Source organism: Physella acuta, unplaced genomic scaffold (genome assembly GCF_028476545.2).
Source record: "Physella acuta isolate Inbredline_101_S28 unplaced genomic scaffold, ASM2847654v3 ptg000369l, whole genome shotgun sequence".
NCBI lineage: Eukaryota > Metazoa > Mollusca > Gastropoda > Physidae > Physella > Physella acuta.
In genome coordinates, this window is record NW_026731888.1 from 558384 (window position 1) to 583095 (window position 24712).

The 24712-nt window shown below is 37.4% G+C and overlaps 1 protein-coding gene across 2 annotated transcripts; it reads left to right on the plus strand.

Moving 5' to 3' along the window:
* Window positions 1-1206: 1206 nt before the first annotated feature.
* On the plus strand, window positions 1207-23253 carry LOC131941701 (SKI family transcriptional corepressor 1 homolog-B). 2 transcript variants are annotated; one of them, XM_059301130.1, is made up of 10 exons: window positions 1207-1285; window positions 16596-16987; window positions 17374-17490; window positions 17629-17803; window positions 17988-19300; window positions 19652-19757; window positions 20382-20435; window positions 20990-21064; window positions 21419-21484; window positions 21723-23253. In XM_059301130.1, exons 2-10 carry the CDS (start codon window positions 16601-16603, stop codon window positions 21815-21817), a joined length of 2388 nt encoding a protein of 795 aa, XP_059157113.1. In that variant the 5' UTR covers window positions 1207-1285; window positions 16596-16600; the 3' UTR covers window positions 21818-23253. The 2 variants fall into 2 exon arrangements, with proteins under 2 accessions (XP_059157113.1, XP_059157114.1); XM_059301131.1 differs by having other exon boundaries at window positions 16596-16972.
* The last annotated feature ends 1459 nt before the right edge of the window (window positions 23254-24712 follow it).

Consider the following 24712-nt stretch of genomic DNA (forward strand, 5'->3'; position numbering starts at 1 on the left):
TGTTCCAATCATTTCGACATCAGTATTAAACACCTGCTGATTGGGGAAATCACCTTTAATGCCAAAGTATGGTTTAGCTGTTTCACCATGGTAATTTTTTTTTAAATCGCAGCAGCGATAGAAATATCAGTAAACATTCGCGTATAATAACATCGAAACAATCAAAAATAGATTAACGATTGAATAAATCGAATGGTCACAAACTGGTTGCTGATACTAGTGCTAGTTCAAAGTCTACCGATGGCGGGCTCCCTGTGCCGCAGTGCTTGCTGTCTGCTCACCTTACAGTATGGTGGCCACTGTTGTCAACTCGCGCTGCCGAGCGATTTCCCCCCCCCCCCCCCCCACCACCACCACCACCCCGATCCCACTCCCCTTCCCTGTCTGAAATGAAATTGGCAGTCGGCTTGTCCCAGAAGTCTTGAGATTGTTCTAAAAGGTTCTCTCTGCTGATCGATATGACAACGAGGGCATCCAATGTGGGTTTGGCCATCCCGCGCGGCAGGCGGAGACTAAACCGTCATGGCCGAATATCCGGCAGGCCACGCCCACCAATCCTTTCATTACGGGACCGATAAACTGCTGCTCGATTTATAATTGTCCTAAGTCACCCCCGCCTACACCTCCCCCCGTCCCCTTTCCCCCCAATGGCGAGCTTGAATGAGAAATGGCAAACGGTAATCTTTGCCAACTGGTGTAAACACACGGATACAAGAATCTCCGCTGTCTCTTCGTGCTGTTATTTTGTAATCAGGTACCGATGCCATCCGGTAGGCCAGTCGCTAGAGTTCGGCCGTTTCTCTGGACCATCCGTACATCATCAGTTTAGAGCTGGATATTGCAGACATTTCATCTAACTATTCCTCCAGAGTCATATAAATTAATTAAACCACTTAAATTAAATACAATGTAAATTCTATTCTCAATAGAACTTCACACGTTTCAAAATATCGCATGAACAGCCTCTTTGCATCTAAGAAGTCGTATTAAAGAAGTTTCGCGGATTTTTAGTGTAATGAATTCTACCGATCACAAAAAAAGTTGACCAACGACAGAATAAAAATCAGAGTACTTGATTAAGACCCTGTTTGGTAGAAAAAAAATAACTCCGCACAGACGTTAACGTTCATGATTGACGACAAAAAGTTATGAACAAGCGAGAAACAATTGTGCCGCTCTAGCCACAGAAACAAAGACATGTACAAACAAGCGACATTTGTGTCTCTGTAAACACGCAGATAAGAACTTGTGACTAGCTAATACACACGGCCCGAAATAAACGCAGGTGAGTAGTTATTTTTGTCTTCTATTGTTCAGACGCAAAGCGTAACTTTGATTAAATGTTAAATTTGGTTTAGAAATACTGGTACATAACTAGTGAGTGCAATAATATTAAATTAAACTACCCTCAAATGGCTATAAGTATATCTAACGTCACCTTATCTGTCGCTGTTTGTTCATAAATATTACCGTGATTTTGAAGCGCATTTAATTTAATAACCTTCAAACGACGAATATTTGCCGTCGTTAGCCAAACATAGATAACTATAGGACTGTTGTTGTAAGGCCTTAATTTTAAGCGAAGTTATTGTTAATAAATTTTTGTTATTTCATTTCAACAAATGTTCACTCTGTTTTGCTTCTTCTATCTGAATATTATTAAAGTCAATGGCGTTGCCAGGTGATGGTCATGGGAGGGGTTTAAATTTTCTCTCTCTCTCTCTAACTTTCTCTCTGTATTTTTACAATACATAGGCATATTTAATATATATTTTATATATATATATATATATATATATATATATATATATATATATATATATATATATATATATATATATAGGCTTCAATATAAGCTATATGCACACAAAAATACATAGGCTTTATATATATAAATATATTTATTTATTTATTTATTTATTTATTTATGTATTATACTTATATATATATATATATATATATATATATATATATATATATATATATATATATATATATGTGTGTAGATTTATATATATATATATATATATATATATATATATATATATATATATATATATATATATATATATATATATATATATAAATCTACATATATATATATATATATATATACTAACCGTCCCGGCCAAGCCCTGGGCTCTGGGGAAACTCTATCTGTGAAGGACAGTGTCTTGTGTGTTTATTAAGTACCATATACCCATATTTTGTATTACAATTAAATGTCTATATGCAAATATGGACGTTTGAGAAAATAACACATAACCATAAACCTAACTCTAACTTAACTCTAACCACATCCAACCACAACCAAAAGGCAAACGCAACATAAACACAAGCGCAATATATATATATATATATATATATATATATATATATATATATATATATATATATATATATATATATATATATATACATACAATTTATGGGATGTAGTGCCGATGTTTGCATTCAGTTATCTCCAGTCCTAATCAATAAAAAAATTACATACTATGTATTTACCGTAAAATGATACCCCGCGGAACCTCACACAGATATAAGGTTTAACGCCGGTCTTAGCATATTACTTGACCGATGCATTTTTTTTGTAGTTGAAACGTATATTGAATTAAATTCCTTAGTGCTCACTCGAGCAATCTTACTCATGCATTTCTTTAACCTGTTATACTTGTAAAGTACAGCACCGCTTGTAATTGCATGTCAAAGCGTCAGAAAAAATTACAACTCAGTAAATGTGTCCTCCCAAAAGTTTACTATTACTTGGTGCATCCAGTAACCTGTAGTAACACCTTACAGCTCTCTCGTAGTCGGTAACATGGAAGGGATTTCTCCTGGCCACCCTGCCAAATACTTAAAACTGTTTCAGTGTTGTTACTCACCTACACAATTAAATAAAAAAGAAGCCATTTACTTTGAGATAGACTATTGATGTAATTCACCCAGTTGCCGGGAAAGTAACAATGGTGAGACGATATTCAATTTTTCTTTTTACATAGAGCGAGGTACATGGGAAGGGTTATATCCCCCGCCCCACCTACACCCATTTGTCTATGCCACTTGTGTAAGCGTACATTGGCCAAGTAACGTGTTGTACTATTAATTTAAGACTCTGAAACTAATCGCACGTTAGTAGGTTTTTGTGGCATCATACGGCTTTGTTTTTACGAGACTTTTACTTGTTGTTTTGGAGGGAGTTTAGATTATAATGAAATAGGCTTAAGTAGTAAGATCGCGAGCCACCGCTAATGCTGCAAGATTGAACTAACTCAGTGTTCATAGACGCGCGAGTGAATGAAGCGGTAATTGTTATACAGAATGGTGAATTTATTGTACGGCAACCAAGGGCGCTCGCGTGATATTTTAAAATGGGGAGTAGTCCTTTAATTGAGACAGACAAAAAAAAAAGATAATACTGTAAAATACTAGTTGAAATTCACAGTAATATTGAGTTAGGTAGCCACCGAAAGAAACAAACCTAATTAAAAAGTTATATGGTGCAAAAAAAATGGATTTACATACTTATTTAAAGTAGTGAATACATTTTTGTTACTCTATAGATTCATGTAAATTTTAATGAAGGAGTTTTAGTTTCTGTAGTCATAATATAGTCAAATATATATATATATATATATATATATATATATATATATATATATATATATATATATATATATATATATATATATATATATATATATATATCACCTGGTGAGGATTAAGTTTGTATTTGATGCAGATACATTTGCGCTTGTTCCAATTTGCCATTCCTGCATCTCGCTCCCAACCGTCACTGACCTTAGTAGTAAAGTAAAGTTTCCCTTTCAAACCTGACGGTCTATGGGGCAAGTGAAGTAGAGTTCACTTGTTTCTGTGACTTCGGCAAACGAAGAGATAGTGTGGTCAGCACTAAGCCCAGCCGCCTTTGCTTTTCCTAACATGAGTTAGGTACCCATCAGAGTTGGGTGGACTCAGGGACGGTCTACTGACTTGAACCCGGATTCGAACTCGAGAATTACGGGTAAGTAGTCCAGCTCAATACCGCTAGACCACTCCGTCCCCTGATCTAAGTACTTTTTTTAATAAATGTAAATGTGAGGGGTAATAATAAAATATCTTGTTTATAAATTTAATTTTACTTTTAAATCCAACGTATGATAATTGGATCATCGTTAAGAGAGAAAAAATTTCAGAATATACAAAACTCAGAAGAATACCCCCCCCCTCCCTTCCAACCAAACTTGCAAAAAAAAAAAAACTTAACCTGCATTTCATTAAGCTTACCTGATTGATGTTTGTTTTGTTGTAGTTTTTTTTTTTTTTTTTTAATGCCGCACCTTTAGTCGAACAATGACCAAGTAATTGACACCCGGTTTCAAACCCGAGTTCCAGCTTGGTTAACGGTGAGAGCCAACAGACACTCCCGTGGAGTTCTGAATTCAGGGCGCGGTGTCACCTCATTCTCCGTCCCAACCTGGTTCCTAAATGAAAAGGTTAAAGCCTAAACCTAAATTTTCTGGGGGTTTTCTAAATTTTCTAATGTCGAGCTGTTGTAGGAATGTTGCACTTAATACAGAAAATCTTCGCCACCCAATTCGTTACAAAGATGAAAAATAATTTTAAGACTTATACCTTTTATAAACCAATATATTCATTACTTGACCAATTTGTACTACTTTTTAGACATTTTTTTGTAAAAAGTACCGCATTTTTGGTAATTGTGTATGTATGTTATTGTTTACGAGCCGACCCGCGGCGTATCATACGCCGCTATTTAGTTGTTTTATTTTCTACTTTTCAGTGAATTCGACAATACCAACGCTGCCACTGAAAATATTTGCTTTAAAACACTATCAGTAGCTCGTTAAGGACGATAACCCCCCCCCCCCCTCCCTCCTTTCCCCAACCCCTACCCCCCCCTCTGTGGTAGTCTCACTTACTCACCTTTGTGGTAGTCTCACTTACTCGCCTCTGTGGTAGTCTCATTCGCCTCTGTGGTAGTCTCACTTACTCGCCTCTGTGGTAGTCTCACTCGCCTCTGTGGTAGTCTCACTTACTCACCTTTGTTGTAGTCTCACTTACTCGCCTCTGTGGTAGTCTCACTTACTCGCCTCTGTGGTAGTCTCACTTGCCTCTGTGGTAGTCTCACTTACTCACCTCTGTGGTAGTCTCACTTACTCACCTTTGTGGTAGTCTCACTTACTCGCCTCTGTGGTAGTCTCATTCGCCTCTGTGGTAGTCTCACTTACTCGCCTCTGTGGTAGTCTCACTCGCCTCTGTGGTAGTCTCACTTACTCACCTTTGTTGTAGTCTCACTTACTCGCCTCTGTGGTAGTCTCACTTACTCGCCTCTGTGGTAGTCTCACTTACTCACTTTTGTGGTAGTCTCACTTACTCGCCTCTGTGGTAGTCTCACTTACTCACCTTTGTGGTAGTCCCACTTACTCGCCTCTGTGGTAGTCTCACTTACTCACCTCTGTGGTAGTCTCACTCGCCTCTGTGGTAGTCTCACTCGCCTCTGTGGTAGTCTCACTCGCCTCTGTGGTAGTCTCACTCGCCTCTGTGGTAGTCTCACTTACCGATTCTGTGTGGGGCTCATTCACCAGTAGTAGTTTCAAAAAGTAATCGTTCGAAATTTAGCAATTCATTAAGTCAGAAAAATAGAAACTCTTCCTTTAATATGTTTTGTTATAGTATAGTACATTTTACTGTATATAAAACTAATAGTTTAATTAAGCAAGTTTTTAAAAAAATAAACTGTTTAATTTAGTTCTCTTACTTTCCTACTTTTCTTGTAGTTCATTTAAAATGTTTTTTTTTAATATCTCTTAAATGTATTCGCTCTCTAGACAAAACAAAATATTTGAGACGGACTAGTCCGATAACGGAGTGAGTAGTCGTTTAAATCGCACGCCAGTGTGTGAGAGAGAGGGCGTGGGGGGGGGGGGGGGGGGTGAAGCAGGAGTCACTCGAACCCGACACACCGCCATTACATGAGCTCGCAATGTTAACACTACCCTCTCGAGTTTAAGAGTTAAATAAGCTCCCGGCCACCTCCCCGCCCTACATTGTCCCCACCATAACACTTGACCCCTAATGACGGCCGAGTCAAGGCGCAGTCCCTCTCCTCCTTTCACCATCTGCCCCAGTGAGTTAAACAACGTACGCCCCGTGTCACCAAATCGTTTCTTGCAGGGAGACGGGGGGAGGCAGAGGGCGCGGTGCTCACGCCGTAATTCCCGACACCACGTGACAATTGGGACCGGGGCTTTGATTAAAATGTAACAGTGTCGCACGTGCCCCCAACCTGCTCACACCAAGTCGGACAAGCCGAGCACGTCCAGGCGCACATGCGTCCACGTCCCGGGCCATATGGCACAGGTTTTTCTCGCGCGCTTTGTTTTCCTGTCATTACACTAATGCCAGTCCGCTTCTGTGGGACTCAGATATTCATCTACACTTTTCTTTCATCGCGGCGCTTCTGGAAGATAAAAAGGAAAGGCAATAAAAAAAATAGAGAAGAGCGTGTGTCCGAACAGTAGACATGCTAGAATTACGTCCAAGTCGTCTGACCGGCCAGCTTTTTGTGGCTATTTTAAGTTAGTCAAGCCGAGCCATCGGTCATGACGCCGTTGACAAGGGACAAACTCGATGCACTCAGTGAACTGTGGCGGACAGAACTTCCTATATTATTTGTTAATTGCGAGGTGAAATGTTGAGGCAATAATAAAGAACCAAAGGAAGCGAGTTTTTTTTTATCGATTGGAGAATTATGAAGGGAAAAAAAAACCTTCATAGTTTGATTACAATGCGTAGCGAGGCACAATGGCAGTGGAAACGCCTTACCATTGATTGGCAGCCGCGGCGGAGGGAACAATGCTGATGGTTATACGACATGGACGGAGCGGGCTCTAAAGGTGGGGCAGCCGGGGCACCAGCTGAGGCCATCGCCTGTATGCGGCGTTAAACCTCGGGTAAATTGGGGTTAGACCTCGTTAAATGGAGGAGATAAACCCTGTTAAATAGACGAGATGAACCCCGTTAAGTTAAATAGACGAGTTAAAACGGATAGTTCAACTAAGTAGAATCGTGGTGTTAATCCGAATAAGAATCGAAGCACACATTTCTAGATCAAGTTATTCTAAAAATAAATTCATTTTTCGGTGTAAGATATAATAAAATAATAATAATTAAAATCGTTTAACGCGGTTATCAACAATTATCAATCAATAATAAATATTGTAGTATAAGAGAGTTCGATTATTATTCTTCCAGTTAAATTTTCTAAGTCTATTTGTATCCATCGATTGCCAGCGACAGAATCCAGGCTCGTAACGTTTAGCCTTGCAAACTGAAATCTTTAGAAAATATACGGACCATCGCGGCTCCAAACATAAGGCCTTAACGTCTGCATCCTACTCGAGGCGACGAAATGTCTGGTGGGGCGAAGCAAGCAAAGACTAGTGCATGCCATGTTAATATTTTTCATGAAACCTGTTGACTCTACTGCACCTGACCAAAAGGTGTTACAAATCAAACGCGTTTTCTTAAATAGTGTTAAAGCTCTACATTTTAGATCAAAGTTTTCGAGAAGTAATAGATCGGGGGGGAGGGGGCGATGGGGGACGTGTCAATAAATAGTTTAGAGCAGCAATTTGTGATCCACTGATAAAAACAGTTTCGTTGTTCAGTGCAAAGGAAGCACTAGATTGTTAAGAACTAGTCACTAGTTAGCTAACTACTAGTTACTAGAAGGTTAAAAATCATTCCTTGTATTTCTGTTAAGTGTCAGTTGGGCGGAACCAAATACTACAGAATACCAGCTAGTCGGTGACTGGCCGTTCAATCACACCACCGACGGTATAAAATTACAACACACAGTGAGTAGATAATATTAGCCTGTGTTTATGTGTCTGATTCATAAATACAAAGTGACGAGGACAGGTACCCCGTCAATTGAAAGGCGATGATTCCTCACACACTTTGGTTGTTACAACTGGCTACGAGGCTATGCACGCCTCATTGATTGATGTATGGATCTCCATACCAGACAGACAAATGTATGCCTGTTAATGCGGCCACAGACGGGTTAGCTAGCTGCCTCGTGACGCTGTGCCTTTTAATTACCTTCCAATCTATTGTTCTTTACTGTTGTGCAACATATTTATTTATATAGCTGACGAATTATTTATTTTGTTTAAATGTAAGGATACCGTGTAGACATGCCCCAGTGATTTGGACTACTTTTAGATTTATCTACTCAATTACTTAGCTGTATATAACAATACGAAACAAGACATGCGCAATGAAAAATTCACTCATTATTACCATTTTCACCTTCCCCATACAATATTTAATCCGCTCACATATACACATAGCTGCCAATACATTGATTAACCAATATACCTACTAAACATAATACTTGAAAAATACTATCTTCCGATAAACTACCAATACATATATATTCCACCTATAGCATGAGCTCATACTACAGTTTTCCTTCTTAGAACTCTCCAGAACACTAAATGAACAAAGACCTAAAATAACCGGTATTGAGATTTAATACCTGTTATCTTACCTCTCAACGCCGCTTCAAAGTATACATTCATTATCTGTGCTGGATCTTTTGCGGAAGAATACAGTGTGTGTTAGGCAGGGGCGTAGCGAGGGGGGGGCGGGGGGTGCGGACCGCACCGGGTGACACCATTTAGGGGGGTGACACCAAGGCAAAAGATAGCAAAATATATAGAGAAAAACTCGAGGGGGGGGGGGTGCAAATCGAAAGTTTGAGGGGGGGGGGGGGTGCAAATCGAAAACTCGAGGGGGGGGGGTGCAAATCGAAAGTTTGAGGGGGGGGTGCAAATCGAAAACTCGAGGGGGGGGGGGTGCAAATCGAAAGTTTGAGGGGGGGGTGCAAATCGAAAACTCGAGGGGGGGGGTGCAAATCGAAAGTTTGAGGGGGGGGTGCAAATCGAAAATTTGAAAGTTTGTCCCTGGGAAGGGTCTCTATGCCTCTGGGGGGGTGACACCATTAAGTGCCGCACCGGGTGACACCCGACCTCGCTACGCCACTGGTGTTAGGGAAGGTGCATTTTTAGCATGAGTAATCAGTGTGAAAGTAGTTTAATACAAGCAAGATTTATTATCTAAAGCGTTAACATTAAGGTATAGACTATACATGCAGTTGTGTGTGATGTTTAAGATCTAGATTTTACACGGTGGCATTAAAATGGGGTTATAATAATTCTCCTCAAATGGACTTCAAGTATTATCTCACACTGCAGCTATTCGCAATAGAGCGTTGGTGTTCATTTCAGGGTTAGTTTCCCGATTTTAAATGTTAAACCGTTAAACAAGAATGTTCCGTTTTTTAAAACACACCCACACACCCACACACACAGACATATATACATATATATATATATATATATATATATATATATATATATATATATATATATATATATATATATATATATATATATATATATATATAATATATAAAGCTCAGTTCTGTATGTAATGCATTTGTATGTCGTTGGAATTGTACGAATTTAAGTGTTAGAAAATTATCGTGCGCATTTGTCTAAATTTATGAGCTAAAAAATTACCATTGAAAGTGTTGGGAAATCATTTTCATTTTTCAAATTACAGTAATAATTGTCGGCATGTTCATTAAACACAAGTTTAAAAAAAATATCATCTTTTACAAAAATTCTAATTATGTCTTTATTTAGTCCTATAGCACTTACTTCCCTTTGATAAATTAGGAAAACAAAATTACTTCCCTTTATAAAACCATTGCATTAGTCGAAAATAATTTACTTTTTAATTACTTTGTTTTGGTGTTGGGAAAAAAAAATAATTACATAATTAGCGGGGATTGATCAAGTGCAAATGTTGTAGGTATTTTACGGATAAGCTTGGAGTATTAAAATTGTTCATCAAACTGAAACAGGCGCGTTCGTTTAAGTGAGTGCAAAAGACTATGAATAAGTTGGGGTACTATAGTCGTTCATTAAGCTAAAACAGGTGATTCCGCCCCGGGCGTTTATGTTCGCGTTAGTGTTTTCTTTGTGTTTAGGTGGGTTTGCGTTAGTGGTTGCGTTTTGATTTGGTTCGATTTTGTTCTTTCTTTTTTCGTTTTTTTTTTTTTTTTTTTTTTTTGGGTTTGTATTTGTGTTTTTGGTTGGTTTTGCGTTTGAATTTGGTTTGTTTTCGTTTGCTTTTTCGTTGTTTTTTTTTTGTTGGTATTGGTGTTTGTGGTTGGGTTTGTTGTTAGGTTTTTGTTTTCGTTTGCTTTTTTGTTTGTTTTTTCTTTGTGTTTGTATTGGTGTTTGTGGTTGTGGTTGGGTTTGTTGTTAGGTTTTTGTTTTCGTTTGTATTTGTAATTGTGTTAGCGTTATGTTTGCGTTTTGTTGTTTTGGTTTTGGTTGGTTGTGGTTTGGGTGGGCAATGCCGGGTTTATGATGATTACTAAACACACAGGTAATGGTCTTTAACAGAAAGGTTTTTCACAGAAGCCAGAGCAGGGCCTGGCCGGGACGGCTAGTATATATATATATGGGATTTTTATGGATGTGCCGAGCCGAATAGAAATGTGAACGCTAACGCCGAACGTGTTCCTATTTGACATAATCAGAGGAGATCGATATTTTATACTGTTTAAAAAGTATTTGTTGAATATATAATATAAATACTCTATAAAACGACTTTTTATCCCAGCTTATATTATTTTAGCTATTATCATTCCCCTGCGCGTGTCAAACAGCATCGAGTAAACAGGTGCATACAAATGTTAAACAAGAGAATGGTATTGTATCGTCTTCAATAAGACTGTATTTTGTCGAGTCGATGTGTGTCGTATTGTGACGATGTTAGTTTTTGTTGTGTTGTTCTGTACTTTTGTAGTTTTGTGGGTCTTGGACATTAACCACCGGTCAATAACCCCCCATTCATTACCCGCTATATTTACCTTAACCCTAAACTTTAACCTCGCAATAACCACATCCCTAACGTAAGTCATAACCTTTTGATTAAGATTACGTTTTATTTTAGGATTAGGGATAGAGTCAATTTTTAATCGATAGTTATGGCGTCATTTTCCTACTACAGTTTTTGGGGCGGGGGACGGGTTACTGTACAGGGGTAATGAACAATGGGAAATGTCGCGGGATGACCGAGAGGTGGTCATTGTTTTGCTGTGTTGTTTTGATACATTATTGTTTTGTCGTGTTTTTGTTGTTTTATGTGCTTTTTTTTTTACATTTTTTAAAGAGAATACTTCCTTAGTTCACGCTAACAGAGTAGTACAAATATATATTAATTAAATTGATCTTTAAAAAAGACTATAGCAAAGTTTAGCAGCTGAATTCACACACAAAATTTCACAGGAATGTCTTTCCATTATAAACAGACATTACAAACAATTATGTTATATTATATTGTTCAATAAACACGTTCCCCCTAAACCAATGTGTGCATTGATATCTTATAAATCAAATGATGGAGTTTCGATTTTCCTTTTTGAAATGCTGGTATAGAAAAGCTCATTCCTGTCCTTGAAATGCTAAAGCTGTGTAATCACCCAGGGAAAAAAATACCATAAAGAAAGAACTCAACAGGAAGTCACGACAAACACAGCAGACAATCTTGTAGAAAATTCCAAAACATTCCAGAAGCAGAAAATTCGTCTGCCGCAAGCAGTGAAAAAGTGATGTGCGCGTCTCTCATCGGGCAATTGACAGCTGCGCGCGCATTCACTTGACGTTTCGCAAACTATGGTCGGTGATATCGCTAACTCATTATTTGTTGTTAGCGACTCTTCTCTGCGTCACCATAATACATCTTCGATGTTATTTTATTTATTGTCCAATATTGTCGAAGTAATTCTAAACTACCGAATTTAATAACTAAATAAATGAATAGTAAATACAATATGATCAACATTTATTTTGAAAAATGCACGCATATATATATACATATATATATATATATATATATATATATATATATATATATATATATATATATATATATATATATATATATATATAAGTATGTGTGTTTTTGTGTTTGTGTGTGTGTGTGGGTGTATTAGTGTGTCTGCGTATGCACGTGTATGTGTATGTGAAACAAACATGATATGTACACCCACGCACATTTTTAGAAAGCCATTGGTTACATGCATAGAATAGCGGTAAATTCTTTTACAGGAACTTATTTTATGTTTATTGTCTTTTAACATTTTATAGTCATGTCACGCATTCGTTTACCGCGCATCCTGAGAGGGCATAAATAGGACAATGATGCAATAATAGTTCTTCTAAAACCGCTTCCTTAACACCAAGAGAAGAGACCTTATTTGGCTCAATTAGTATTCAATAATCTTATACCATCCACATTTCCATAATCCGCTCCAATCGCCGATTTATTATAATTAATCATGGAAAGTCTGTCAATACCCAGCACCAAATAAACTGTATTAAATGTTTAAATAAATGCCATAAATGCCCAGCTTGGTAAAAAAATCACTGGTCTTTACATTACCGCCGTTAACTTCTTATGTTGGCATTTTTTATCAAGCGGGATGGGGGAGGGGGGTGGAGACGACAACCCTGCGGATAACAACAAACCTACGAAGACATCAGTGCCGCCTGCGATTCACAGCAAACGACTCGTGGCGGCAGACACAAACATCGCGCGCGTCGTATTGTGACGTCATATTTCCCCCCACAGTGAATTACCGCAGAAGTAGCGAATGTTTAAAGGTCTTGATTAATATTTCGAACTTTCTGGAAGTGCCGGTTCAAACATCGATATTTGTAAGCGGGCAGAGCGCGGGGCGCGGGGCTATGGGTTTATTTAACTTTAGACTAACGTCGTAGGACGTAGGACATTCTGCTCGTAAGTAAAACTATACTAAACAAAACAATAAACGGATTTGGTTTTAGAGATTATATAACTTGAGTAAATGTTTGTGGACATGAATGTAAGTAGATTTTTTTCCGATTTTTTAAATTAGTGTTTACATGTAAATTAGCAGTTATGATATCGGTATTTTTATTCAGTAAGTTTTGTGCATAAATAAGTTCAATGTATGAGATTTTAATTCGTTTAAGCTTACTTGAGTGGTCAGATAAACAAAGTTTAAACTAAACTTTTTGGTCATCAAATATTTTGTTTAACAAATACTATAAGAGCTAAGAATAGTCGGGCGTCGATATTGTTAATGACAGGGTTAACGTTATTTTCTAAATCAATACAGCTCATATTTATTTAGGTTCATTATTTATTTTTAAAAGTGTCAATTAAACCAGTTGATATTGCTGGTCAAATTTTAACAAGTAATTTATTGCTTTATCAATTATTCACTCCACCAGTGTGCCATCCAAGGACAAGTAGTCCTTTGCAACTTGAAGTCATTATTACTAAACAACTTGACCGTCTCCATAGCATGAAAGTCCATAAATTAATCACAATATTCCTGAGCTTTAGTTGTTGTCTCGGACAACATTTATAGCAGATATCTTAAAAATATCAGTAGTTACAACTTACGTTACAGTAGCATACATTTTCCTTTTTAAATAATTTCTACAAAATAGGTCTTTACAAAACAACATTAACACTTCATTTACAATAATACTTACATTTACAATAACTGTACTAAATCGTTAACTTGAAAAAAATATGGTTTATTAGATAATCAAAAATGTAAATGATTGATTTGCATTTTAACCATCAAAATATAAGCTTAAACTACTTTTATACAAGGTTAAAATAAATGAAAAATTATAAAATAATGTGAAATTTAACCGATGTTTGATTCATCGAAAGTAATTAAAATTTAATTTAAAATGCTTACTATTTGGTTTTCTTGTTGATTTAAAAATCAATTATAAACTGTAAATTACTGAGATGATTGAGGTCACAATGTCTATCTGTTAGCGGATGTTTGTGGTATAATATTTTAAACTTAATTTCGCCCCCTTTTCAAATAAAGCGATTTATTTCAAACTTTGTAGATAACACCATACAAATTTATATTTGTCATAAAAATAATTTAAAGATTAATATATTTTCTATTGAGCTGTTTACTTATATTTATGCTAAAGAGACGGTAAAAATGGGCAGATTAAACTCATGTAGAATGAATTATTCTATAACTTTAAGGGAATAATAGCGACATTGTCAATCTGACTGAAAGCTGATCTTATGAGGGTTGTAGATTTAAGAAAGATGAGCCGGAGAATAATAATAAATATACAATTAACTGTTGATAAACAACTCTACTTCACTTGCCCCATATGCCGTCAGGTTTGAAAGGGAAACTTTTTAACTGTTGATAATAGAAATATGAACTGTTTGATTTTAAAAATATCTAAACAGGCCCACAAACAAGAAAAAGTATGTGTTAAAAAACCTTTATAATAACATATCAATAAACCTTTACAAAATAATTTCCTTAGGGACATTTTAAAAGCGTTGGCCGCTTTAGTTATCTTCTAAATTCATTTTGCGACAAGCGTATTTACATTTGCTATTAGATCTATGTCTGAGAAAAATTAGTGGGTTTTTTTTTAGATTTTTATCGAGACTATGTCACAGTTTTTCTCTCTGATTTTATCTTCTACCGTGTTAAAAAAAAAATCAGTTACAACAATTCTATACATTGGTAAAAATTGAGTTGGTTAAATACGATTAAAGTTATTAAATAAAGGTCAATTTGATTACACATACAGATGTCTAGGACAAAAGTTATGAAGTTATAGAAAATTACTAGGTCTATTTTATAATAGAAAAGCACTTTCGGCTTCCTTAACTTTATAAAATTAATAAATATATAACAACATTTAAAATAACTAAACAGAAAAAAGAAAAGCATTGATCGCTATATTGAAAAATGCATTTTAATTTCACTTAATGCCATTTACAAACCGCATGAAACAGCACTACTCACCGGGTAGGGTAGGGTGGTAGGGTAGGGTAGGGTAGGGTAGGGTAGGGTAGGGTAGGGTAGGGTAGGGCAGGGTAGGGTAGGGTAGAGTAGAGTAGGGTAGGGTAGAGTAGGGTAGGGTAGGGGAGGGGAGGAATAATGGTGCTGACGGGTATAGATCAACTATTGTTACTTTAAATGTTATTGTAATTGCTTTTCTTACTGAATACCATATAAAAGACCTTATACATGATATCACATAACTTTGCATTTAAACTAGACCTTATGTACCTATTCCATAACGTATGTGCGATAAAAAAACGTAGGTATCGTATCGAAGATGTTATGTGCCTACATCAGACCTTAAGCACCAAAGACCTTATGTATCTATCCTACACATACTGTATCCTATCACAGACCTTATGTACCTAGACTTCTTATAGTCATACACGGGCTTTATGTGCCTTATACTTAACCTTATTTAACTATCCTAGGCTTCAATCCCAGACCAAAATGTACCATCTGAATGACCATATGTGTCATATCACAGACCTTTTGTACCACATACTTGACCTTATTTGTCATATCACAGATCTTATGTGTCATATCCGCCTAGAAGCCTTAGTTTACTTATTGCACTTGCAGTGTGACCTTTATCAACTGTGTCATTTTAAATAACCTACGTTACAACCTACGCATACAACGTTACGTTTAAACGATTATTTGATTATTTTTTAAGCTAATGCGTGGATGCGGACATGAACCAAAAGCGCAACCAAGACGCTCAACGTAAAATCATGATGATTTATATTGTCAATTAGTTACCCCAATCAATTGTAAAAGTAGTTTTAAAAAGTAAAAAGTTATCTTTTAGGACCTGATGGTAAATAAGGGAAAGGAAATAGATTTCGCCTGTTTCTGTTACCTCCGTACACTTAAATATAATTTGGTCAGATCTCTATGCCAAGACGCTGTACTTTGCTTAACGTGAGTTGTGGGGGCCCTCTACGAAGTGCATCAAAAAGTTCATTAAAATATTGAGTAACTGAGTTACTATGTTGACATAGCTAGTGGGTGATGGGAGTTGACAGAGATGTAAGAATTTATCGCAATGTGATCAGATTCTGTGTACAATTTGGTTCAAACTCATGACCGAACTACATACGTCATTTGCGACGTATTACTTTGAATTTAAGGTGAATAATTCCTATCAATTTGAAATATATTCATCACACATCTAGGGTTACCAGACGTTTTTTACCATGTAAAATGAATTGTGTCAGCCATTATTTTATTTTCTAAATTCAAATTCTAAATTTTTTTTAAAAATGTCGTTGTCCATACAGTTATAGTAAGACAAAAGCTTGGAATTTTAGCTGTGTAAATGTTTTCTTATGACCATATGAAGAAAGATAAGGTTGCGCTGTAATTTTGTAATTGGCTGTAATTGAGTGAGGTCATTTATGAACATGTCTCTCTCCACCCCCCACCCCCACCCCCTTCACACACACACACACACACACACACACACACACACACACATATTTAACAAAGGAAGTTAATTGTGCTTCACTAATTCATTAACAAATGCAATGTTTCTTTTAAAGTAATGAAATAACAAGAAAAATGTATAACAAATGTTTGAATTTCACTTCTTCAGTCTTCATGGATACACCGGCCATTGACAGTTGTCTGGCCGGGGGGATGGGTGTGGCATGCCGATCACCTATCGGGCAATGGCCTTCACCTCCAGCCGCTCACACCCATAACAGCATTCTCAACAGTAGCAGCCTGCTTGGTAACCCTACCGGCTACATGGGTTTTTCCACCACTGCCTCTGACAACGAGAACAGTAACAGCGCAATGAGCGACTGTTCCCCCCGTGGAGGGGGAGCGATGACTCCCAACAGCACCAACACCACAAACGCCAGCAGCAGCAGCAGCGGCAGCAAAAGTAACAGCAGCGGCCGACAGAACCAAGTTGGCACCATCATGCTTCACGGCGTAGCCATAGTGTCACTAGTCATTGACAATAAGGTTAGTGAGGATAGGGTGAGTTCAAGTTATTTACTCCACTACATGTTGTGTCCGTCCAGTTATGGTCATTCTGTGTCGTGTGTCTGTGTCATGTAAAAACTCATACATGTCATTGACGTGTCTGAGTTTCCTACTGTGTCCATGTCATGCCTAGTTCAGAGTTTGTCTAGTTCAGTGTATTTTGTTATCTGTGTATCTATTTTGCTAGTTTAAAAACTTCTAAAAACTACTGCTTTAGACTTTTACAATACTATGGTTATATTATTTAGCGTGCACTCAACTTAGGGAAAGTGACATTTCCTCTTCCTACTCTGCTACTCTTCTTGTCCTTTTTACAATTCTACTTTCGTCATCGTGGTATTAATCGTTGTTTTCTACTGATCCGCCTCTGATGGACACAGGAGAGACTTTGTTTGGCTCAGATCTCCAACACGCTTCTCAAAGACTACAGCTATAACGAGATACATAACAGACGTGTGGCTTTAGGGATCACGTGTGTCCAGTGTACACCTGTTCAAGTAAGTAATCGGATACATCCATTTATATAAACGCTCTTCCTCTTTATATATAATATATATATATATATATATATATATATATATATATATATATATATATATATATATATGTTGTATAAAAATTTGCTCTGTTTCCAGTTGGAAATTTTGAGACGTGCAGGGGCGATGCCCGTGTCCTCCAGAAGGTGTGGTATGATAACGAAGAGAGAGGCGGAGAGACTGGTGAAAAGTTTTCTAGAAGAGAACACCCCTCCCAAACTTCCAGAAGACTTCGCCTTTGACGTTCACCACGAATGTGGCTGGGGATGCAGAGGTACACACATTTTACACAGAAAACGCATCTATGACTTCACTAGACAGTGAAGTATGCCTAGTTCAAATAATTCCATAAATAAACCTTATAGTTTTTAGTTATAAGTCGAAAAATATGTAAAACCAATGTTATACAAAACATTGTGGAAATGTGCAGTTTATCATTCTTTTTATTGTATGTTTAGGTTTCTTTGAACCTTCGCGGTATAACAGTTCCCGGGCCAAGTGCATCAAGTGCACCTACTGCAACATGTACTTCTCACCCAACAAATTCATCTTTCACTTTCACCGGACCCCGGAGTCCAAGTACAACCATCCCGACGCCGCCAACTTCAACTCGTGGCGCCGGCACCTCAAGCTCTACACGGGCCACGACAACGAGGAGATCGCCTACAAATGGGAGGACGTCAAGGCTATGTTCAATGGCGGAACAAGAAAACGGGTCTTCACTCACTCCTCTGCTTCCTCATCTTCTCCATCCACGCTTCCATCTTCGTCCGTGTCGTCCTCAAACCACACGACCATCACGTATTCGGGACGATCCCACAGTCGTGAGTCCGATGGGGGAAGTGCGGCCAAGAAAACCAAAATGGTGCCAACAATAGAAACAAACCCCTACCTCCCAAAACCACCGCCATTCCCAAACCCTTTTAACCCGTATAACTGGATTGCAGCTAGTGCACCAGGAAAACCCCCTTATCCTTTCATGGCAATGAACACGTCACAGTCTATGTGTTTTGGATTCCCCCAGCAACCTCCCCCAAATAAAGATCTCATGGCCGATAGGCTAAAATCCACTCCCATGGCCCCCAACACTTGGGTGGGTCGATCCAACCCACATTTCCCACTATCATCGATGGACTTATTTTGGGACAAAGCTTTCGGGTTCCCTCCAAATGCACTGGGTTTTAGAAACGGGGGTTACCATGCCCCCAATCTTGCTGGGACCGCAGCTGCACATACGTCAGTGGCGCCAACACTTATGGAAAGCTCTGAACACCTTTCCCCACACGGAGAGCACAACCCCTGTGCAACATCGCCTCATGGTCTTCCCCAAAACCTCATCAAACAAAACTACGAGCGCAGGGAAAAGATGCGAGATCGCATGTCAGCATTCAAACGCGTTGTTCCAACATCCTCATCGCCGTCTTCATCCTCGCTGTCTCCTCACCTCAGTCCCAACATAGAAAACGATGGACACGCCCAGAACGACTTCCACAGAGACAACTCGGACGATGAAGACAACAGTCTGTGTGCCCAGGACCTAACCACGCACAAAGACATTGAGGATTCCGAAGAGATCGACGTTGAAGAGGACGCCGACGAAAGGAAACGCAAAACCGCAGACGACCCAGAAGATGATAATATCAAAAGTCATTACGAGGGGAAAAAAGAACAGGACAACGATTTTGATAGTTCCAGACACTCTCACAGTTCAGAGCGTGCATCCTCTATGGAAAATTGTGATGAAGGGGATAAGAAAGGTCCGAGAGTTAAGGTGAGTCGGGTGCCATCCACCAATGCGTCATGGAAAATAAATATAAATGTACATCTACTTTAAATGGATAAATTATTTTATCATGCTATTTGTAATAAATGTCAAACGTAAATCTTACACAGAATAGTAGAATAATAGATCAGGTTCTCTGTGAGCGTCAAGTATTTTTAAATGTGCAGGCTAGGCAAAAACACGTTCATGTTACTTACATTTAAATTTTCTTTGACATTATACATATGGTCAATTTTATTTTGATATGTACTTATACTAGACTACAAAAAAAAAATAGTTTACAGTCGGCATTACTATGTTTGACTATATTTACAAACTAACAATAAATATAATTTACAGTGTGTATCTCCAAGCCGACCTGGATCCGCCTCCAGCGATGACGAATGCCAGAAACGCGGTACCTCTGAGACCACTGAGCTTCCTGGTCAAGACTCGGGACTCTCAGGTAAGTTGCAGCACTCGCACTCAAGGCTTGCAATATTCTTCTTTCTTTGAAATCCAATACATTAAATTAGTGTTTTCTTTTACTTTTTCTACGATTTGAATATTTTAATTCAACTGCGATGACAATCAAACACACACGAATGAGGGAAACTATAATAGTTTATCATAGTATTTAAAATTTTAAAATCATTTAGTTTTCTCACTTTATTAACTGCTGACTATATAGCCTTTAACACAAAAAATACGTGTTTACAAAGCTACCTCTCTTTCTTAATAGGGCAGTTCTATGGCTCATAAAGATTTTATTGAGCCGTATAACTGGTTGGTGACCTACTTACCAGCCCTATAAGGATAATGATTATTGACCTACTTACTCCAAAATTATTAACATTAGCATTCCTCTAATATCCTTCAAAATGACCCCTTTCCCCCCAATCACATAATCTGCTGACCTAATGACTCTAAAATCATGTCACCTAATGTATATCTTAATACAAAAATCTTACCAACCATTAAACTCCCAACTCTATTAATCGTAAGGCTTTGATACGCCAAGCCAACGACCTACTGCCTTCATAAATCTATTGAAGATTAAATGAACTGTTGACACATGTGTCATCCACAGATGAATCAGAAACAGAGACGGAGAACCCGAAACATGTAGGAGACACTTCAAAAGGTAAACATTTTCCTCTACAAAGTTCTGTATCATAGAAGTGGAATCCTGGAGGGAGGGGGGGGGGGCATGTCAGGAATGAGACGTTAAAGTTCACGGGTTGCTAATTCATTGTGATCCATCTTTCGAACGTCCAAAGGAATGATAAGCTTTTACGTTTTGTACCAAATTCGGTTGCTGAAGCCGTTGAACGCAAACAAATGTTGGTTATCTTATCGCTTAAAAGCCTCCATTAGAGTGATTTGGGAGTTTTCTCTCCTAGATGGGTTGCTGTCCTCAGCTAACGAGCCCCATCTGCCCGGGAATTGGGGGTTAGCAGCCACGAGTTAAACTAATGAATACAATAAAGCTAGTTGACCTAACCACTTAACATATTCAATACAGCAAAACTATTCAACTTATTGAGTGAAAAAAGTGCAGTGCATGTAATTACAACAACTTAGATATCTAACACAAAACCTATGCAGCCAATCTATGCCCGTTATAACTAAGATATCCAACTCATACAATGAAAGCATCTTGTCTATTAAACTAATGTAACAATCTCTGTTCATCAGAAAACTTCCGTGATGACGTCAACCGAGAGAAAGCATTCCGTGAACACATGGCCCAGCAGTTGGAGATGTTACGAGGTTTGTACACAAAAATATAGTGTAAAGCACAAAAATATAGCGTAAAGCACAAAAATATAGTGTAAAGCACAAAAATATAGCGTAAAGCACAAAAATATAGCGTAAAGCACAAAAATATAGCGTAAAGCACAAAAATATACCGTAAAGCACAAAAATATAGCGTAAAGCACAAAAATATAGCGTAAGGCACAAAATAGAAGAAGTGGGTGAGTGGGGATGGAGACTGCTTTGGCGACTCACGCGACAATGTTGGCTTAGTTTTATTTATGAACTGGTCATGATTAGTGAGCTTACATAGAGATCTATGTTGGTTCGTTTACATAGGGTATATAGCTTTTTTTAAATTAATTTCAGAAACCTTGACCACTGAGCTGGAACAGGAAAGGAAAATAAGATTTTCATTGCAACAAAAACTGAAAGGTAAAAATCATTTTCATTTCCTTTTCAAAACAAAAAAGAACGACACATTAAATAAGCAAAGTTTACTTTGTTTAACCTAACATTTAAAATAATACCTTAGATTGCCCATATTTTGTATGATGTTGAATTATCTAGCAATCAATATCGATCCCATACATTAGGATATTTGGAGCTGATAAAAGAACTAGGATATTAGGAGATTATGAAATAATTTTCCCGCCTTATCTCCCTTCTCCAGAAGCCCACGATGCCCTGCAGAACTTTTCATGTGGACTGCTGACAGGAAGACGAGACGTATTTTCACTCAAGGAAACAGCCATCTCACCAAGATGAAACCTTCAATTAAACTCTCGTCTCCACTATACGGACTATAGATCTACATATAGAATAGCTCTATAACAACGGATATTTTAAAATTAACAAAAGGTGACAACACTCATGTTTATGAGTTTATGAAGTGTAAATAATATTAGTAAACTGACAATGAATGACACTTGTATATGTTCTTAAAAGTCCAACATTGACTCTAAGAATGGACCAAGTAAAAATTGGCTGTAACATATGACCGAGAGATGTGTGTATAAAATTTGAAAGGAGGAGAGACACTACATACTAGAGAAACGATGCAAGCACCATAAAATTCAGGACTTAATCGATATCATATAATAAATGATAACATGAAACATGAAACATGACCAACACTGGCATATTTAATACTTTTATCTTACTAACCCTCCTATTTGAAGATATGTGTTTTATAATATAATTTGATTCATGTTATCTCAAAGTCCAAGATTATTTTTGTTTGAAATTCTTGTTTTAAACTGTCTACTGTCTGTCGTTGCGGCTATAGACCAAGTATTTAAAAACGTTAAGTACGGAGGGCACAATACATTAGCATAGGCTCCGTTTTCAGTTTTAAACATGCTGGGGTTAACAACTTAACATATATAACACGCAACTATAAATATTCACAAAAGACCCAATAACACATTGACACACTTGAAACCTTTTTTAAATGTCTTTCTTAATGAGGTTTTTATATATGTACGTAAGCTGCAACTGGAAGGATAACCAATTCAAGCATATTGTTGCCTAAGGTTATAGCCTTAGAACCACTACACTAGTTTAGCAGCAAGTTTATGTTGTAAGCTGGACTGTTAGATCATTTTGTTTTGCCTATCCGAGGCAGGGCTTTGTTTACTCTTCGGGACTTCTCGGCCACAAACTTATTTAATTGATGTTAATGTACAATGTTTGTTTTAAAATCATTTACCTGTCTCAAAAGTGTGATGTAAAAAAGAATAACCTGATATACTTATATATAAATATATATTTCTTTTTTGTTTCTTATAAATTGTGTTTATAGATTTTGCTGTTGGATTAAAATGTGAATATACAAACGATAGAAATGTATTGTTTGGTGAGAAGGAGAGACAGGTTATGTCATTAGTGAGACAGATAAAGAACGAGTGTATCAAAGGTTATGTCATTAGTGAGACAGATAAAGAACGAGTGTATCAAAGGTTATGTCATTAGTGAGACAGATAAAGAACGAGTGTATCAAAGGTTATGTCATTAGTGAGACAGATAAAGAACGAGTGTATCATACGTGAGACAGCTACAGGACGGCTGGGTCATTAGTGTGATAGCTATCTCCGGTTATGTCGCAGAGAAAGAGTGGGACAGCTTGGAGTGATACAAGACTTTGTCTCTACATTCTGTTTTCGTCTCACTTTCTTAGCCTGGATCTCCAGCCAGCTGTTACATTTGCAGACATTTGAAATAAATTTTTAATTAATTGCGTATCTCAGTTTCTTTTTTTAATCAACTTATAATTTAGTGCTCAACTTACCAGACAAAGAAAACCGCCTTAATACAACAGCTAGTTTGCATATTTAACAGAAATTAAATTGGGCTCGTTTATATAACGGAATGGGTGGAAAGGGTCAAAATACATTCATACATTAGTGAAACACAGTTCGTCGAGAACGAGAAAATGCGATGGAAAAGGAAAAACTATTTTCGTATTGTTAGCTTTTCCTGTCAATGTATTTTTAATATTGTGTCTTCTTAGAATCATCTCAAGGTTTGAACGTGATATTTTTGAGGGGACAGACTATTTGTTCCTGGGGGGGGGGGGGGGGGGGGGGCCGGACAGTGGTAAAAGTATATATGTTCTATATAAATTCCATCTCATTCGGGGGGAAGGGGGGCGGTAAACTTTCTTTCTTCGGAATCATACAACGTGTACGATACACGCAAGATACAGAGACGGTGAAGGTTAATCATAAAAAAAACATAGATAACAACAAACATAGAGATAACAGATGAACATGGAGATGTATGGGGTGTCATAGAAAAACATACAGAGGTACAGTGGATAACAAACAAAGAAGATAAAGAGATGTTAGATTTATGTTTTTTAAGAACAGCCTACGGTCCACATTTTAATATTGATCAAGTATTAGCTTCGGTTCAGTTTAACAGGACCAGGTGTAATCTTTTTTGTTGCCTAACTGGACGCGAAGAGAATTGACCAACGAAAGAGCAAATCGAAAATGAGCTACCAATACGACAAACCAAACAGCAATATGGGTGAGCATAGATTACATTCAGAATAGAATATAAACTAAATACACAAAAATAAACAGAAATGTATAATGAAATATTTGGTAACGTTACACTGCGTACGTAGATTGTGTTTTAATTTTGAGTTATATGTGCACGATCCCTTACTACCGATATATGTATATATATATATATATATATATATATATATATATATATATATATATATATATATATATATATATATATATATATATTGTTTTTGGTGTGTTTTTTTTATTTTGAATTATTTAGTAAAAGAAAAAACAACACCACAACACCATTGAATCGGGTATGTTTAAATCATTAAAAAATATCCCCAACTATACGAATTCTAACGTCAGCCATTGTTAGTCGTGAGGCCTGGCCTCAGACCCCATCAATCAAATAGGTAACGTCACAATGTGAAAACACCGGACGGATCCAACAACGATGAGGCTGCCGACCTAATTCTTCCCAATGCTATTAGTAACGGACAAGCACGTCTTGTTGCGAATCTTAAGCTTGTTGCCCTTAATTGCTTTCTCGTATGTAGAGTTCTTTGAGCAATCTGTGACTGCAGGTAACGGAGTCGATCGGCTTTTCCCAGTAACAAAGGCTCTTGGATGGCGCGGGGAA

Bases quoted from the DNA above. Each gene is read 5' to 3' on its own strand.
- LOC131941701 (XM_059301130.1), top strand. From the start codon at position 16,601: ATGGATACACCGGCCATTGACAGTTGTCTGGCCGGGGGGATGGGTGTG. The intron at 16,988-17,373 runs GTGAGTTCAAGT...TGATGGACACAG, and splicing joins ATAAGGTTAGTGAGGATAGG to GAGAGACTTTGTTTGGCTCA. The intron at 21,485-21,722 runs GTAAAAATCATT...TCCCTTCTCCAG, and splicing joins ATTGCAACAAAAACTGAAAG to AAGCCCACGATGCCCTGCAG.